This window comes from Biomphalaria glabrata, chromosome 1 (assembly GCF_947242115.1).
Source record: "Biomphalaria glabrata chromosome 1, xgBioGlab47.1, whole genome shotgun sequence".
NCBI classification, from domain to species: Eukaryota; Metazoa; Mollusca; class Gastropoda; family Planorbidae; genus Biomphalaria; species Biomphalaria glabrata.
In genome coordinates, this window is record NC_074711.1 from 79,067,031 (window position 1) to 79,086,559 (window position 19,529).

General features: G+C 34.2%; 1 protein-coding gene across 4 annotated transcripts; it reads left to right on the forward strand.

Annotated features, from left to right (window-relative positions):
• Window positions 1–59: 59 nt before the first annotated feature.
• On the forward strand, window positions 60–19,379 carry LOC106068559 (uncharacterized). Of its 4 annotated transcripts, none has more exons than XM_056017251.1 (5): window positions 60–200; window positions 8,501–8,629; window positions 11,392–11,503; window positions 12,189–12,347; window positions 14,462–19,379. In XM_056017251.1, the coding sequence occupies exons 3-5, from the start codon at window positions 11,396–11,398 to the stop codon at window positions 15,167–15,169; spliced, it is 975 nt and encodes a 324-aa protein (XP_055873226.1). In that variant the 5' UTR covers window positions 60–200; window positions 8,501–8,629; window positions 11,392–11,395; the 3' UTR covers window positions 15,170–19,379. The 4 variants fall into 4 exon arrangements, with proteins under 4 accessions (XP_055873226.1, XP_013083425.2, XP_055873243.1 ...); XM_056017268.1 differs by having other exon boundaries at window positions 67–200; window positions 8,517–8,629; XM_056017261.1 differs by lacking the exon at window positions 60–200 and adding an exon at window positions 7,795–8,055.
• The last annotated feature ends 150 nt before the right edge of the window (window positions 19,380–19,529 follow it).

Sequence of the window (19,529 nt, forward strand, 5' to 3'; positions counted from 1 at the left end):
ATTGGTCCACGAATCTAGTCCACGAATTTGATCATCTCTCTGAAAATGTTTTTGTCATTGAAGAGTTCCACTTAAATACTTCAACTTCCGTGTAAACAAAATCGACGCAAAAAAATTGTAAACATTACAGATTGTGACACTTTTTACTAGATTGACTAGATGATCTATAGATCTAGTCTAGTAGTAGATCTAGTATTATGGTTGGTAGTGTTGTTTACAGTTTCATGTAAAAATAACTAGACTAGATTCTAGATATTCTTAGATATAAATTCCAGATAATATTAATAGTTAAAAGTTAAATAGACTCACGACTCACTCAGTCACTCACTAGACTTGGACTTGACTCTCAGACTGGCTAGACCTAGTCAGCCTAGTCAGTGACACTAGCCTAGTGACTAGCTAGTGTCTTAGACTCTAGATTTAAGATTAGTCTAGATGATACTGAGTAGATCAGCAGGCATGTCAAACTCATTTCGTAAAGGAAAGGTGTATGGGCCACATAAAAAACTTATATTTATATGACTTGTCATCTTGTCTTGAGTCAAAAGTTGAGACTTGTGAGTCGAGGGGCAGCAGCTAAAAATCAGTCGCAAAACAGCCTAGCCTACTAGTTTTATGTAAATTAGAATACAATAATTAATGTCATACCTGTCCCTTAGTTACCTAAATTTGCAGCTTAGCTAAATTTGCAACACTATTTGGTAATTAAAAATTACCATGATTACGCATTATTTTCTTTGTTCTGATGCTTGACATCTTTTATGGGAGCCAAGTTTATTAATGTCATGTTGAAGTTTGTTTTCCACTGATACTTTCATCACTGATGACAAATTTTGATCAGATAATTTCGAACGGTGAGGTGCTTTTGTAGCTTTCATTATGGAAAAGAACTGCTCACAGAGATAAGTGCTTGCAAACTTAGCAAGAATTCTGGCTGCTAATTTCCGCCATTCAACGTACTGTTTAGGGTAAATAGCTGTAAAATTTTGGCAAAGATATACTTATATTTCAACAATGAATCTGACTGCTATTCTATCAGCTCTTGTTGCACATTACCAGCAGCATTTTCAGAATCAAATGAGAATGGAGATACAAGCAATGAAAATTCTTGCTCGTATGAAACGACGTAACGAAAACGGTCATTGAAAGCATCTACTAAGAATTACAGGTGTAAGATATATTTACCAAATGTTGTAACCGTATTTAATCTTTTTAGTTCCTGGCACGGTGAGAAGTAAACAAGATATTTTTTTTCATATTTGGTTTATCCACAGTCATAATTTTGCTTGAAAGCACTTCACATCATCACACGCAGTTGTGACTATTTTGTCTTTACTTTAAAGTTTCAACTTAAAGTCTTGCAGGTGACCAGTGAGACCAACTGCAAAAAGGCTAAATCTTGAACCCATTCGTCAGTTTGGAAATGTTCAACAGGTTCATCTTTCACTGTTCAGAAACAATACAATTTCCTAACATATTGCAAAAAATCTCTTCAATACTTTATGACATGAGAGCCAGCAGACTTCTGTATAGTAGGGAACACAATCAAATTTGTGTCCAATATCATCCAGAAACATTAAAAATTGGCGCTGATTTAAACCATGGGCACGAGTGAAATTGAGAGCGACTGAAACCGGTCTTATGACATGTTGGAATTGTAATTGCTTTGCGCAGAATGTTTCTTGGTGAATGATGCACTGAAAATAAGAAAATTTAAGACATGAAAATTTAAAATTAGCATCAGTCTCTCTTATTTTTTAAAGTAGAAAGTAGCTTTGCATCAAAACCATTTCATTTTATGGTAGGTGCGCCATCGGTTGTTAGACTAGCTAGCTTTACCAAAGATAAATTGTACTGCAATATCACCTCCTGTTATTTCTCAAAAACTTCCTCGCTTGTTGTGGTGTTATGCATAGAACAAAGCACAAGTAGTACCTCATGTATCTCAAAATTCCTGTCACAGGCCCTTATGAATACAGCCAATTGTGCTATACCCGTTACATCAGTGGACTCATCAAGAGCAAATGAAAATAATTCAAAATCTTTAATTGTTCACGCAAGCTGACTGACATGTCATTTATTCTATCTGCCACAGTGTTCCTGGTTAACGCCATTTCTTTGAATACTTTCACTTTTTCTGGACAAATTACTTCCTCAGCTTTAATGACACACTCTTTCATAAAATCACATTAACTAAAGGATTTACTATGGCTTGCTATTAAGTTTGACAAAATGTAGTGGGTTTTCACTGCAGACTCACTCTTGTTGTTCAGCTTAACAAATACTATTTTTCATTCAAGTAGCTTGTCATTTTTTATTTTCCAGCGTAACAGTTAAAAATGTATTTTAATAATTTTTTAGGTGGCCAAGCAGGCAGCTTCTAAGTGGTCACGGTCCGCATGCGGCCCCTGAACCCCTTGTTTGACATGCCTGCTCTAGATTCTAGATCTAGACTAGAATTCTAGATCTATTAATTTATAATTTGATTAGGTTACTAACTTACTAGAGTTCTATAATTAATCTATAATATAGTACTATCATCTATAAGATATACATTTTATAATTATATAATGGCAAATTTATAATATTATATAGCTAAACTCAACTGTTATATTATTAAGTTTTAACACTCATTTTTAGTCAATGGACCTCATTCACCAATCGTAAACAAACAACATTTAGCCACGTGATAATATTGATAAAACAATGAAAAAAACGTATCCCATGACAGCCTTTATGGATTGCGTATTTTGTATAGAAGAGATAGAGAACCACGTGGCTAAATGTTGTTTGTTTAGGATTGGTGAATGAGGTCCATTTAGCCTTTTACTAACTTTTAGTCACTTTTAGACTCTAGGATGTCTAGATCAAATAGAATCTTTTAATCTAGATCTATATCTTAATGACTAATATTGCTAACTATTTTAGTTCAACTGAATTTCCATTTGTTTGGACCAATAAGATAATCTTATGTTTTTATTTGTGGGAGAGAGAAACTGAAATTATGAGAAAGTAAATGACCCTTCTGCCTAACCTTCAAAGTTGAGCTGGACAATCACTGAAAGATAACTAGAAATTAGAGATGGATGCATGGGGTTAGCGCTAGAAAGAAAGAGAAGGAACTCTGGGGTATTGAATGACTGCAAACTAAAAATGTGTGAGCACATCCAGGAAGTTGCAAGAAAGGCCTCAGGGAAACTTTGCATTGTGCGGAAACTGGCATCCACGAAGTTGGGAGCCCTAGCAGACATGCTCCGATCACTGCATTTAGGAGCAGTCCAATCACAGATAGACTACAGCCTATTTGTGCAAATTTATGGCTCTAGGACAGCTCTTGAACAACTTGATAAAATACAGTCCCAAGCACTAAGATTTGTCTGTGGAACCTTTAGGACCAGTAATTGCAGCTGAAATAATGGCTAATGTAGGTCCACTAAACCTTAGGAGGGAAAAATCAGTACTGACCTGCTTTGAGCGGTATAAAAGGCTGGATGAATACCTCCCAGCTAGAAAACTAGTGGATGGTTGGAAATGCATAAGACGTATCCAGATGCAGTCTTTTATGCATCATGCCACTAGACTATCTGATAAAGCTGGCCTCTCCACCAACCGACAAAACATTCAACACTTTCATCCCCTTCCACCTTGGTGTCACCCAACGACCCCAGACATACGCTTGAAACTAATAGACCCTTATGCCACTAAGCTAAGTCGTTCATCTATCAACCTTCAAATTCTAGCACTGGAGACCATTAATGCCTTCAAGCCCAGTGCTATTTTAGCATTATACTGATGGCTTGGCATTGATAGATTCTGGAAGAGCAGGCTATGGAGCCTACATCGATTTTCTTGGCTCTTAGTCAAAATCTTTGGACCATGTGGTAGTGTTTGCAGCTTTGATGCGGAGACCATCAGTAAAGCCTTAAAGGTCATTGACTCTCAACTCTGCGAGGGACATTTGAGGGCAACACAGATTGTTGTGGTCATTGACTCAAAATCTGTACTATAGGCTTTGCAAAGCCCTGGACCATGGCCCCCCAATATCGACACTGTCATCATTGCTTCACACAACATAAAGCAGCGCTATGGCACCCCTGGAATAATGCAGTGTTTACAAGTCACATAGGTGCAGACTCTTTGGCCCACCAGGGAGTGCAAATTCCACCCACTGAACAGGCTGTTTTCATCATGCTCTGGTTATAATTAAAAAAAAAACAGAAAAGTGGTCTGAGTGCTGGGACAAGTCCAGGGGCAGACTGGCTATATGGGCATTTGGGCCAATGCCCGGTGGGCCTGTACCCAATTGGGCCGGTAGGGCCACCGAAAGGGCCGCATGAATGCCAGTATATTGCTTCAAGATTTATATTATTCTCTTTAAGATAAGATAAGATAAGATAATTTTACTGATCCAATCAAATGGAAATTCAGTTTGACTACAATAGACTACAGTAACTACTGTACAATATCAGTTTAGATGAAAAATTCAAACAACATTCACACACGATACACATTCACAACCAACGCTTTATGAATATGACTTCTATGTACTTCTCGATGACGACAGCTGATCTTGTAACACTCTGACCGAAAGTGGGATAAAGGAGTTTTGAAATCTTTCTGTTTTAGTCCTAATATAAAGGAGCGACCACTTCAGATCTTATGTAACAGTGGTTTAATGGGTGCAGGTTGTCCTTAAGAATCGAGAATGTTTTGGAAAGGCATCTTTCATGAAAAAGCTCTTTAAGAGATGGTAGCTGTATTCGAGTGATATGCGTTCTTTTTTAATTAGTCTATTTAGTCTAAGTCTTTGTGCCACTAAAGTATTACCATACCAGCAGGTGATGGCCTAGTTAATTAGACTGCTGATGGTTGCTATATAAAAAGTTTAATAATTCTTTTGTCAATGTTTAAAGGCAACTCTTTGAGCATCATGATTAAACAAAAATAAAAAAAATTTTTTACAATTTTCAAGTCTATTACTAATCTAAAGCATTGTAAATATCCTTCATCCATATATAGTGCTTCTAGTAGATGTCACTAAACGATAAACAAGAAAATTAAGGCATTTATTTCTTATAGAAATCGACGTTAGTGTGAATCTTTAAAGAGATCAACAACAAAGTTCCAAGTCCTATAGAAGACATGTCCAGTCACATAGTAATTTTTTTGTTTGTTTGATGGAGTTGGCCCTCTGCGAAGTCTTTCACAAATCACAATTATTATCTTGAACACTGTTGAAATGTGTTGATTGGAATCAAAATGCAAAAGAATCTAAAAAGAAGGAGCAGAAAATAAGTAATAATAACTATTGCTGGAATGCTGTGCAAAACAATATTACAAAGAGAGATTATGTTATCACACAAACTCAGAGGTGGCTCCCCATCGAATTCACCAATGGACCAGGAATATTCAAGTCATAGTCTTGTTTTGATCATTTGAAGTAATAAAATTTTTTTAATCATTTGGCGTTACTTTTCACTTAAAAGCAAACAGGACAATACGTCGTCTTTGATAAGACTCTTCTAACACTTCTGGAATAAGTTAAGTATCTGATCACCTAAGAACTTTTTTTAAAATTTCTGGATCTTTGGGCGCCTCTGAGTCCACCCAGCTCTAATGGGATACCTGACATTAGTTGGGGGAAAAGTGGTTGATCGTTGTGCAGACCACCTTACACCCTTGTAAACCGTAGGCCACAGAAACAGATGACCTTTACATCATCTGCCCTAAAGACCACAAGATCTGAAAGGGGAACTTTACTTACTTTACTACTGGGTAATTGTGTACTATGCTTTTTGCATCAGATTCACTTCTTAATATGATTTACTGTTTACATAATAAATAAATCTGCACCCCCTAAGCAGTAAGAAGATAAGCTATATTAATAATTTATAGATGTGAATTTTGTTCAAATTGTTTAATACATTTAAATCTGATCTACGTCTGGCCTCTATTTAGTCTAATTTAGATTGTTGTCATTCACCAACTTTATGATGAATGATGACAGCATTTACGAATGAACAGGCTTAACGCCGTAAGAAACACTAATGCCAAGACGACAAAATTATTGTCTTAAGTCGAAATACAAGGAGGCTAGAACATGAGATTATCTTGACATCATTTGTTTTACCGAAAGTAAGGATATTAAAAACAAGTGGATATGTTCTGTTGTGTATGTGTGTAGCCAGCTTTAAGATGCAATCAAACTAGGTTTCCAAGTTATTGAGAAAGCAGTAGGCAATGTATAGGACAGATGATGTTAAGGTCATCTGGTGTTTTTTTTGCCAATGGTTAACGAGCAGGGTGTCATGTGGCCAGCACAATGACCAACAGCCTTTACTTTGTCAACTAAAGACAGGTACTCATTAAAGTTGGGTGGACCCAGGGGAGCCCTAAAAATCCAAAAATTCCTAATCCTAGTCTTCATCGGGATGCAAACCCAGGACCACAGGTTTGGAAGCCACCGCGCCTCCATGACCTTGTGAGATGGACAGTTAAAATAATGGAGGATGAAGAGTTGTATTTGTAAATTGAAGTTCAAATGTCTGAGAAAATGGCGAGGAATGAAAGTGAATCCTAAACAATATGTTCGTTAATGTGGGATCTTCAGATGTTTTGGAATGTGAATGCTAATGTATATGGTAGCAAGAACTTTTCACATTAAGAGATTCCCCATTCCAAGTTTCAAAATCATCTAATAAAGTATTCATGTACTGACTACTTTTGAGACATTATTAAAATTTACACAATGCTTTTGTTGACAGAAATGCCCAGGCCAGTTTTGACACCCTGTCCACCCCTGGACAAGTCCCAAAAAGCCAGTGGAGTCTGGGAGCGCATGAGGCGCCCTGACTGCACTTCCCCGTGGTGGAGGCTGTCCAGCCCTGAGCAAGCTATTATAGCACAGTGCAGGACAGGCCACTGTCCTGTTGGCTCATATTTCTCATGGCTATGTCCAAATTTTGATTCACGGTGCCCCCGCTGCTGGGAAGAAGAGGAAACCATGCCTCATATTCTGTTTGACTGCCCCAGACTTGCTGATCTACGCCTCAACAGGTCTGGTAAACCAAAAAATCTCGACCTGTATGGTGACGTGTATGCACTACGCAAGACAGCAGGGTTTCTGTCCAGGCCTTTTTCCCAGCACTCAAACCACTTTTCCATTTCTCTTTTTTGTGTTATAGCCAGGGCTTGATGAAAGCTTACAGCCTGTTCAGTAGGTGGAATTTGCCCTCCCTGGTGGGCCAAAGAGTCTGCAATTGTGTTGCCAGTCACACCTATGTGACTCGGTACCCACTGCATTATTACAGGGGTGCCATAGCGTTGTTTAATGTTATGTGAAGCCATGATGACAGTGTCGATATTGGGGGGCCATGGTCCGGGCTTTGCAAAGCCTGTAGTACAGATTTTGAGTCAGTGACCTCAACAATCTGTGTAGCCCTCAAATGTCCCTCGCCGAGTTGAGAGTCAATGACTTTTAAGGCTTCACAGATTGCCATGGTCTCCGCATCAAAACTGCAAACACTACCACATGGTCCAAAGAGACTAGTATAATGATTTGCATTTTGTGTTAACAATGTAATAAAAGACAGATATTAGAAATGAGATCTGTTAGTAATATTGATTTGGCAAATTAAATATTTAAAAACTATATGTCATAGAAAAAGTTGAGTTCCCTTTTAATAAAATACCATATACTTAGTATATACTATATAAAATATAATACTTTAAAAAAAAAAGCTTATATTAAGTGTAATTGTATCAATTAGTTTGGATCAGTCATGTAATTAAACTTGTAATAGATATAAAGTAACAATAATAAATCTGTGCGATTAGAAATATTTTTACCAATTTTTTTTTTTTAGGACAACATTATACTTTTAGCTTTCTCAATTGCTGTGATCCTATCAATGTCTGAACCAGTTGGGAAAGGGGATATCTGGGTGAATGTTACCATGATTGCTTTTTAAATGCATACAAAAAAAGTTGTACAACTTGAATTTGAACTCAGGGCTTAAGCCTCCTTAATTCAACTTATACCACCACATCTTTCAAGTATGATTTCTTTCCTTTGTTCAATACCAAAATAAAATAATTAACTACCAATATTTAATTAGCTAATTTGTTAATATTTTTTTTGTTTTGTTAGTTACTAGAAATAATTGTGCAAAATTTCAACTTGATCCAAGAACGGGTATGGGAGAAATAACATGTACAAACTTTTTATCAGAGTGAGCTGATATAAGCTTTGTAAAAAATGGTTGACATGTTGAATTTTAAAAACTAAAAGAAGACTAAAAGTAAGAGTACCATACACATGATTTTGGTAATGACTTATCAATAGTGCTTTTAGTTTTTGAATTCTAGATTTTATTGTTCAGACTGATTTCACCAAGTTTCAGTATTAATGCAAGCATGGGAAAAAATATTTTTACATATCAATTTTTTTTAACCTTGAAATAAGCTAACTACTGAAATTTGAAAATATTTTTTTTTTTAGAATTTTTATAAGCTAGCATAGTGTATGAAGATGTAACAATCAAAAGTTCAATATCAAAATAAAAATATTCAAGAATTTTACAGTCATTAATACTGAATCACAAAGAATGGAGCAATGGAAAGCATTTTGGTGAGTAATTTTTGAATATTTGTTTGGTCACTAAATATTTCCTTTCACAAAAGGTAAAAAAAATTAACATCAAATGATAGCTGAATTTGTGGATGTTTAGTACAATTCTATATCCCATGCACATTGTTTTAATATTTTTATATGAAAGTTAAAATAGTTCTCGGTCATTAGGATTTTTATTCCAGAATGGCTGTGATTATTGCCACTAATATGTTTGTCCTAACTAATTATCCACTTTCAAAAATAAAAACAAAACTTTTGGTTTAGAAATCTTAACATAATTGTAGGAGATTATAGAAACTGATTAAATGAAACTTAAGCTAATATGCAGATGTGTTTAGGGGCTTAAACTGCTTGGCTACCAACCCAAGGGTACTTGAGTTAAAATCCTAATGGAGACTAGAATTTTTGTTTTAAATTGATATTTTAACTGAGACAGCATTGAAACTGTCTTCCAGATGCCCTCAACCTCACATGTCCTCAAAAGATATTAGACCTGAGCATGGAGTCACGCTGTAAAAAAAAAAAAAAGAAGATAAATATTGATATAATTAACAAATATTTGGAACTAGCATTAATAGCTTCAGGAGACAGACATCCTGTGAAATTTCAATTGAGAACATAAATATACAAGAAAAATGAATCACCAAACTATTTTAAAAAAACTTAAAAACCTTGCAGGAATGGTATTCTGATGATATTTCTCATATTGTAAAGTAATGAATAGTCCCTATTTTTTTTACCAGGTCACACTAAATCAGGATATAGTACATTATAAATGAGTCTCACTCACTAGCATCACCTGTAGGATGCTAGAACCCTTAATGTATAAACCTTGACAAACAAATGAAGCTAACTATTTGTTTCATCAGTAGATTTTCTAAAGGTTTATATTTTAATTTCAATGACTAATTAATATAAATCATTAGACTTTTCCAAAGCAATAAATAAATTGGTAGGGCGTCTCTAATGCTGTAGAAAAAGCATCTTATATAACTCGAACAGAAATACCATCTTTTGAAGAACTTTTTCATGAAAGATGCCTTTCCAAAACATACTAAATTCTTGTTAAAAATCTGCACCTATTAAGCCACAGTTACATCAGATCTGGATGAAGAGGTCGGCTCCTCTCCATTATAAGGCGTTGAGGTTTAGGCTGTTTCAAGGTCATTTGTCATCACCAAGAAGTACATAGAAGCCTAATTCATCAAGCGCTGGTTGTGTGTGAGTGTGTATGTGAATGTTTTTGTCTTTGCATCTCTATTGTTACTGTTATAGTACTAATGCTGAGATGGACAATTGTAGTCAAATTGGACCAATAAAATTATCCTATCTTAATTTCTTGAAAGCATTGATCTTCTCTTATTTTGATAGACTTTAATGTTTCCTGAATTAACCACACATTATTAAAAGAAAGTTATTTGATATAAATCCTTTGTGAACATATATATGGAGTGTACTTATTGAAACTAGAAGCTTGCTAGCCAACTAAACATGTATTTTTGACAAAATGTGTGTGGTTTGCTGTTTTATTTGGGGGAAAAAAGATTCCAGTCAAAATTGAAATGTCACAAGAGAAAAAAAAGGCAGAGGGCTTCTAGAATTCACTTTGCCAAACATCTGTGTGTGTAGGCAATTATAATGAGAACTATTGCATTGAAGGATGAATGAAAAATTGTTTTGCAACAAAATGATCCACGATATTAACTATTCAATTGTATCATATATAACTAATGGGCAAAAAAATACATATATTAGGGATGAGGATAAAATTGTGGAAAGGACTGTCCCTATCAAACTGTTTCATGAGAAACAAAGCCTTTTCAGAAGTGTGTGTGTCAGGGAAATTCATTAGGGACCATTTCATTCAAGGCTAAAGAAAAGGTTTCTGGAAAAGTAATCAACATATACCGTTTCATTTCAACCTAGTCAAGCCTGGGTATCAGCTAGTATTATAAATATTGTTATAAACCTGGTGGTGGCACAGATGGGGGTAGTGGTGTGTGTGTGTAGTCAGCCGACGCAAATCGCCCCAGGCCAGCGCTAGACGAGCGGTCAACCATGACGAGTTACGACGGTCAGCCGAGACGAGTGTCAACATGATGGTTCGGGAAGGATCGACGTCGTGAACAGAGCTCAGGAGCGTCACGAGAGTTGTAGTCATCTGACCACCTAGAAACGTCGAGCGGCGTTCTTTCTGGTTCGAGAAGGCCAGTAGGGACCCTATATAAGAGCGGAGGTGTCACAGTCAAGACGGTTCACGAGAGAAGGTTCATGACAGAAGGTTCACGACAGGGGTTCAGAACACGGTCAACTACAGCACAGTTCGTGTGGTTCTGTATGGAGCATTATGACGGTTCAGTGCGGAGTACTGTCAAGTACAGTTGAGACGACTGGCGTCTTGATCTTGGTCTGCGATCGAGTCCGACACAACGAGCCTAGTGTGTGAAGTCAGTCCTGAACTGTTGAACCCAGCGCAAGCCCGGAACGAGACGGAGAAGCCAGTGCAAGAGTTGATACGGCGGAACAGTGTTATTGGAGAGATATTTGTACAGTGTACGTGTTGCCAATTGTACAGTATTGGCTGTTATTTATTCAACTATTAAAGTGTTACGTTACTTTGGAGCCCTGAGTTGTCAAGTTCTTTAAGTTGGTGGTGTATGGTGCAGTTTGCAGAGAGCCTGGATAGTGAGATTCGTAACAATATATACAATTTTAATGAACTATGCTTTTATTTACATTACTTCTGTTTTCCTTTTCAGAACAATGGCATGTGATGGAGACGATAGAGAAAAAAGAGTGGACCTTTCATTACAAATTCAAGATGCCATTGTCAACAATGAACCTGATTCTTTAGCTCAAGCATTAATGAAGGTAAAGAGAAAAGCTTCCTTCTTTGTAAGAGTGAAAAGTAAAATAAGCAAATCTTTACACTCAAATGCCACATCTTTATTTGGAAAACAAAAGTATACATTTCCACAAATGTACATAGTTTGTAATTATTTAGCAAACTAAGCTGGCTGCCTGATCATATGGTATGCACTTTATATTGTCATGACAATGTCCCTAATTCAAACTTAGCCAGCTTCCATCCCCTGCCGTCATTCGGGAGGACTAGGATGTATCAATCTTCATTTCTGATACAGAAACTTAAAAAACAAAACAACATTATTCCTTTACTGGACTTCATGATTCCTATAAAAGATTTTTTTGGCTTGAGTTATATATGGTTATTTGAAGTATTACAAGATAACTCTTTTTAATATACAGAGAGTTTGATTTTCAATTTAGTGGAATGGAACATTTAGCTTTAAATTAGTGGACATTTGATATAAAGTCAAAGTTTTACTAAGCGGAAAATGACTTTCTCCACCTAATACTGTTAGCTGGATAGCTGACATCTGTTTGGAAAAGTATAGAGACATTGTGTTAGCCATTGGACACTCTCATTTACTTTAGGTTGCAATTAAATATTCCTTGATTGCTTCATTCTAAGCTTGTTGCTTCTTAAGTATTTTCTTTAATTTTCCTATACTTTGCTAAAACTCTCTGTCTGCAGGCTGATATAAATGTCTGCCTGAACAAACGAAGAGACTCCCCTTTGTTTCTGGCTGTCAAACTGAGCCATGTGGCCATAGTGAAAGCACTTCTAGCTTCACCAGGTTGTGACTTGAACCATCAAAATATTAATGGATATTCACCCCTAGATTTAGCCTTGGTAGAGTGCTATTTTTGTTGGTTGCTTTTAAAAGAAGTTTTTTTTTTTTCTTAGATATTTAGTTTGCATGAAATTTCTTTATTAGTTATGCTGATGATTATTGTAGTTGGTGTGAGTCTAAACATATGTAAAGGAATTTTATAAACATCTCTTGCACTTTCACTAAACACAGACTACTTTCACTCCTTTCCCACTTATTCTCTTGGCTAAATAGATCCCACTTATTCTCTTGGCTAAATGGAGCGCACTTATTCTCTTGGCTAAATGGAGTCCACTTATTCTCTTGACTACATAGATCCCACTTATTCTCTTCACTAAATAGATCCCACTTATTCTCTTGGCTAAATGAAGCCCACTTATCCTCTTGACTAAATAGATCCCACTTATTCTCTTGGCTAAATGGAGCCCACTTATCCTCTTGGCTAAATGGAGTCCACTTATTCTCTTGACTAAATAGATCCCACTTATTCTCTTGGCTAAATGGAGCCCACTTATTCTCTTGACTAAATAGATCCCACTTATCCTCTTGACTAAATAGATCCCACTAATCATCTTGACTAAATAGATCCCACTTATCCTCTTGACTAAATAGATCCCACTAATCCTCTTGACTAAATGGAGCCCACTTATCCTCTTGACTAAATAGATCCCACTAGTCATCTTGACTAAATGGAGCCCACTTATTCTCTTGACTAAATAGATCCCACTAATCATCTTGACTAAATGGAGCCCACTTATCCTCTTGACTAAATAGATCCCACTAATCATCTTGACTAAATAGATCCCACTTATCCTCTTGACTAAATAGATCCCACTAATCCTCTTGACTAAATAGATCCCACTAATCCTCATGACTAAATAGATCCCACTAATCCTCTTGACTAAATGGAGCCCACTTATCCTCTTGACTAAATAGATCCCACTAATCCTCTTGACTAAATAGATCCACTTATCCTCTTGACTAAATAGATCCCACTAATCATCTTGACTAAATAGATCCCACTTATCCTCTTGACTAAATAGATCCCACTAATCCTCTTGACTAAATGGAGCCCACTTATCCTCTTGACTAAATAGATCCCACTAATCATCTTGACTAAATAGATCCCACTTATCCTCTTGACTATATCCTATTTGGTCTCCCTATGTCTCACTTGCTGAAAGATTTCTTTAGTATTGTTTGTAATGTTTTTGGGCAAATCTTTGCTTTATTTCTACATTAAGTTAAATATTAATATATCAATTATCCTTGAGGAGATTAGTCATAAATTGTGCAGTATTCCTTGATGTCTTTTTTTTTTCTGCCTCTCCATCTTTTTAATGGTACTATTCCCCGCAGAAAGGTTTTCATAAGCCCTTAGGATCTCCTGACATGGCTGTACATTTTTTGCCAGAGGTCAGAATGTCATCATGGGACCCAATTACCATATTCAGATTCTCTTGTTTGTGATATGGTCTTTGTATGCTGTACTTAGAATTCTTCTATAACATCTTAATTCCAAACCATGGAATTGTAAAGCAGGTCTCACAACCTTAAAGAGTGTTATTTAGCCTTCTCCTGTCTTCGGATCTTGATTATAAACTATTTAGTCTTCCCCTGTCTTCAGATCTTGATTATAAACTATTTAGCCTTCCCCTGTCTTCAGATTTGATTATAAACTATTTAGTTTTTCTTTAATTAGAAAATAAAACATAGAGCATTAAAAGGTAACCACTGTATAAACTTTGTTCTGAAAGCACAAAGCATACTCAATAAAAATTTAAAATACATAAAGGTCAATTGCCTTTCAGTGCATATAAGAACTATTTCAAAGTACCTTTAAAGCATGAACTGGGTGTTAACTATAATGACAAAAAAAAAAGATTTTAGAATCATTGCTTTTAAAAGGAGAATTTCAAAATCTAAGCTTATAAATGATTGGGTTCGTCTTCATCTTAGGTGAATTTACATATAGGAATTGAAAGCAGTGGTTAGCTGATTGACAGCCATTAATTTTATCTGCGGTATAGATTGGATTCAATAGTGTAGCTTACCAGTTATGTAACAAGCATGTAAAAACATATGTTCCATTTCCTTGCCTCTTCAATGCTGTATCGTTTGTTCTTATATTTAGGTAATGGTATATGACAAGCAAGAAGACATGCACCAAAGTGCATGCTGGAACATTTTAGAAATGCTGCTTGAAGCAGGTGCAGAGCCTGCCAGCCAAGGGGCAATGCTCTATGTCATCAGAACAGCCTTAAAGCTTAAGGATGATGAATTCATTTTACGATTGATTCATATGGTCATAAATCATTCCAACTCTTTAAAGCTTCACACTCTATTACTCCTGAAACTCCATCGCAACCAGGCCCTGTACGATGGTCACTTGTTCAATGAATTCCTGGAGTTGGTCTCCATCTTTACTATCAAACTAATAAAATCTCACGGTGGCAGAGATGATCTGCAGCAAATATTCGATTGCCTTCCTCTATATATCGACTCTCACTGGCACACTCGCCAGCGCAGAGACAGCCTGTATATGAAACTAGTTGTGTACCTCAGCGCTGCTGGCTGGAAATGGACTGACCTTGTGTGTCTTGATCATATGGCGCGGATTAGCCCAACGTTATCACAGTGGTGTAGTTCTTCAATAACGAAACCTTTACTGTTGACACAAGCTTGCAGGGTCACTTTGAACTCATGTCCATATAGAAATCAAATAATGAAGTACTGTAAAATTCCAAGCATTATTCTCAACTTTCTTAATTACTCAGACATTGATTCACTTTTTTCTGTTAATTCAGAATTTCCTTTAGACTCAATCAAATTGTCAACATAAATTAACTATTGCATAATTATTTTGATAGACAATTGTAAGACTTCTATAGTCCTGTAAATATTCTAGTATATTGGTTTGCCAATACCTATTTCAAGTAACATATCTGTTCAAGAAAAATTGACTTATATTTGGAATTAATTTTACAGTGGGCTTAAAAACTTTTCATGTCAGTATTCTGGTGATGAGGTCACAGCACAGACTTAAGGAATACTTCTAAAATGTCTTTGAAACCAAAATGTTTACAGTTGATGTATAGATTATTAAAATAATTAACTTTCATTAGCATTTGACCTCATTGATGCACCAAAAGCAATTAAAGGTCAAATTTATTTAAACAATTAAATAAAATTAAACAGAAAATCATATTTAAAAATTATAAAAATTATATTTACTTTAGAATAAAAAAAATGATATTAGCAAATATCAATTACCAATAATGAAAAGGTGTTGACCAATTTAGATCCTTTTTGTATACATCACTCTCAGGTTAACCTTTGAGTTGAAATATTTTGTTCAACTCATTTGACTTTTTTTTTTTGTTTATGAGAAGCTGAATTTGTGTACTTAAAAATCCATTTACTGTCTCTACTAGTCCGCCATTTAGGAGACGTATGCAATATTTTTTATTTTATGCAGAACATTTTATTTACATCTTTTTTTTTCCTTGCTATTGCCTCAAATATTATTGATCCATTTTGTTTTATATTTAAACTGATAATTTTTTTTATAAACTGCAAATGGCTTTTTTTTTTGTGTTATACATTCAATGAAATTTTATAATTGCTTTTTATATTCAATTTAGTTGCTCTATTTTGTTTAAATATGATATTAAAACTGGATTTTCATTCATAATTGTGCATTTTATTTTATTTCTCTGACTTTTGAATATAACAGAATGAAGATTCTATGGTAAGCAGTTCTGAATATTGTCATAGTGAACACGTCCATCCCTGCCGTCCAGTTTAAGTTTTGTGTCAGGTCATAAAAATTTAAATTTTAAAGGAAAGCTTGTTTATAAAGCAATCATCAATTTATAAGCAAATTACTTTTAAAATAAGGAAAAAAATATTAATACAACAAAGATTTGGGGAGGAAATTTTTTTTTTTAATTTGTTTTTTTTTTTAGTGAATATAACAGCCCTATTTAAAACAATCCACAAATTAAATTTTGTTTTACAAATTTTTGTGTTTGCTTTTTGTGTGATTTGATTGTTTTTTATAAACACCCTTGTTCATCTGTTTTTCCATAAACATCTTGAATAGTCAGTAAGATTTTGTAGTGTACTTTAAGTAATATCTTGAGAGAATTTTATTTTTCAATAACTCATTTTTGTTGACCCATTTCTTTTTATTATTGATATTATTTTTTATATAGATATACACTAACTTACCTCCAATGCAATATCTACTCCTTACTTCATTGGTTTGTAGTCACTTAAAGAATATTGATGTTTGTAAGGTGAATTAACATTTAAATGTTTTAAAACAGAAATCATTGTAGATGTGTTATTACAAAACTGAAGTGTATAGCCTTGATTTTTTGAAACAGCTGATTTATGATCAGATGATAGTTTACAGTATTATGTGCGTATATTTTTGTTTGCGTGGTGTTGTTTTTTTCAGTTACTACTATTAACTCACACTTTTGTCATAATGGTAGTAAAAAAAAAAAAAAAAAGTAGAAGAAACATTTGAATAATTTATTCTGACAACTTTTTATCATCATACCATAGAGCTGAAATCAACAAAAAATAAATGACATATGTTATTAAAATTTCAGAAAGATCACTTCAGTAAAGATATGGTGGCCATATTTATTTCCTATTTATTTTGATGTTATTTTTATATCTTGATTATGTTTATGTCTTGATGGTCCTGATTTAATATCCTGCCCACTGTCATCCCCCATTGTCCTGTGGGAGGTTTGGGCTAGGATGTAGATAATCTTCAACTCTGAAGGAATATTTGAAACATGTACAAAACAAACGAAGTATTTTTCCTTTTTTCCAAACTTGAATGTCATGGGTTCAATTGCCAATTCTGCCAAATTTTTTTCTCTATTTTTTTAAATCATTTGAATAGGAAAATTGAAAATGCAAGGAAAAGAATCACTTTCTATTTGGCCATGTGGGTTGTTTGAAAAATAAAATAGGAATATTTAGTCTACTATATTAAATGAGCACAAAGCAGGGTTGTTGTTTTTTTATTTATGTTACTTGTTTGCTGCTATTTTTAGTGGCACCTTCTGAGAAAAGCTGCTTTATTAATTTTTTAAAATTAGTTTCAATAGAATACAAGTTGAAAAATCCTTAATAATATTAATTAAATAATCTTTTCTGTATGGTCTTAAATTAATTCTGTTCATAGTCATATATACTACCAGTTTGAATGTTTCTATTGACCACTCTTTTCATAACTTCAGCCTTTGTAAAAGTAACATCTGTATAACATATGTTACAGCTGGCCAAAGCTCTTTGCCAATATTGTCCCGAATTTGAAAAAATCAATTTGGCCTACTAACAAATGTGTTTGATTTGTCATTGCAAAATAAAAGGAAAACCTGACTTTAAATAATATGCTTTGTTGTAAAACATTTTATCTTCTGTTAATTTTGTATCCATATCTATTCATCTGATTTCTTTGATTAGCAGTTTCAGCACTATGATTGTAAAATTGCAACTTTGAATATCTAATTTTTACAAGCAGATAGAGCATATCTCTAATTGGAGGTTTTTATATATCAGTGCTCAGTACCAGTATCTTTATCTTTAGCAATTTATCATCTGTGCAAGTTATATTGTAACTTTTTGGGTATATTTTTTTATCAATAAAATAATGTATATTTCAAAACAATAAGCTATTTGTTTACATTATTTGGGCATACTAGGTGAATTTAAGTAACTGAATGTTCTTAAAATGTTGCTTACTAATTATCTAACTACACCAAGTCAGACTTTTGTGGAATGGCTATACCACGGGTATATTAATGGAAAAAAATTCACACTTTTTTAAGACCACAGGTTTTCCCGCAGCCACCTGATATATATGTACAGTATTGGGGAAAAAAAACACTTAATACATCATTGCCAAACTTTCCAGGTGCTGATTGGCCAAAATAGCAGTTTAGCACATCAACTGGTTGAATATGCTTTAAGTCACATTATTAAACAAGGAATCATTCTCATATACCAGCCTTAATCCCACTAGAATTTCTGTGTATTTGTGAATAGTTTTACTATTACATTACATTACATTCTTATTTTAGTTTGGACTGTTAAGCCTCGTTTTCTTTTGTTGTGGCTCTAGTAACAGTATACTTTCTGTGCTTACCAAGTCTTTTTATACTGTAATGCGGCATTCCGTACAGTACTGTATGGCTCTTTAAAAAAATTACTTAACGTGTAAGGAATCTTTCAAAAGAAACAGCATGTAAAGGTTATTAAGGGAACTTGGAAATTGTTAAGGGTTTAAAGTGTTAGGAGTTGTTCTGCAATACTGTTTTATGTTAAAAAATACTGTACTTATATTAAATTAAATACTACATCTCCAGTTAGATGAAATTTAACTTTCACTGGTGATCTTGGAATGTATCCATCACAAAAGTTAAGGGAACACTGTACAGGATGTGGTTCTTCTTTTTCTCAAGTAGGAACTATAGAAAACTTAATTATCTGTGACTTGAAAACAGTTTTATCAGCATTTAAAAACAAAATCCAGAAAAGATGTATTGATGGTTAGTTTTAAGCGATAAAAAAACAAATTTTAAAATATTGAAAATGATTATTCTAGTTTTTAAAAGATTTTGTTAAAAAAGGAATTATATTACTTATGATTTAGTTTATTTTTATTGCTTGAGTTATAATAGATTTGTACCATTTTTCTATTAACTCAAATTTGTAGCAGTTTTGTAATAACCCAAATTCACAAAAGAATAATTTTACTTTTTGTTATTTTATTAAGATTGTGTTCAATACTGATGTCATAAAAAGATGTTTAATTCATTTAATTGTTTTTTTCACTTAATAAAATAGAACCTTTTTTGTTTTACACTTTTTGTACTTAAGATAACATTTGTTTTTTATCTAAACAGGTTACTAATCAAATTTACTTGTACATTGTTATTGCATGAACCAAATCAATCTTGTTGAAACTTTGTTACCCTCAGTCTTTGTGGCTATATAAAAATAAACCACTCTTAATATTTCCTGAAGTATTTGTTGAATTCTATCTAGGAGTTTGTGTGTTTCATGAGCTGCACTGACACACATGACAACAGAACCTTTTGTTCTTTTCTGCTAGCACAATGTCAGGTTCCATAAGGTTGTTATTGCTGGAAAAAGTAATAGATTTAAGCACTCCA

Coding starts and splice junctions, on each gene's coding strand:
- LOC106068559 (XM_056017251.1), top strand. CDS start 11,396: ATGGCATGTGATGGAGACGATAGAGAAAAAAGAGTGGACCTTTCATTA. Junction 11,504..12,188: donor TAGCTCAAGCATTAATGAAG/GTAAAGAGAAAA, acceptor CTCTGTCTGCAG/GCTGATATAAATGTCTGCCT. Junction 12,348..14,461: donor CACCCCTAGATTTAGCCTTG/GTAGAGTGCTAT, acceptor TCTTATATTTAG/GTAATGGTATATGACAAGCA.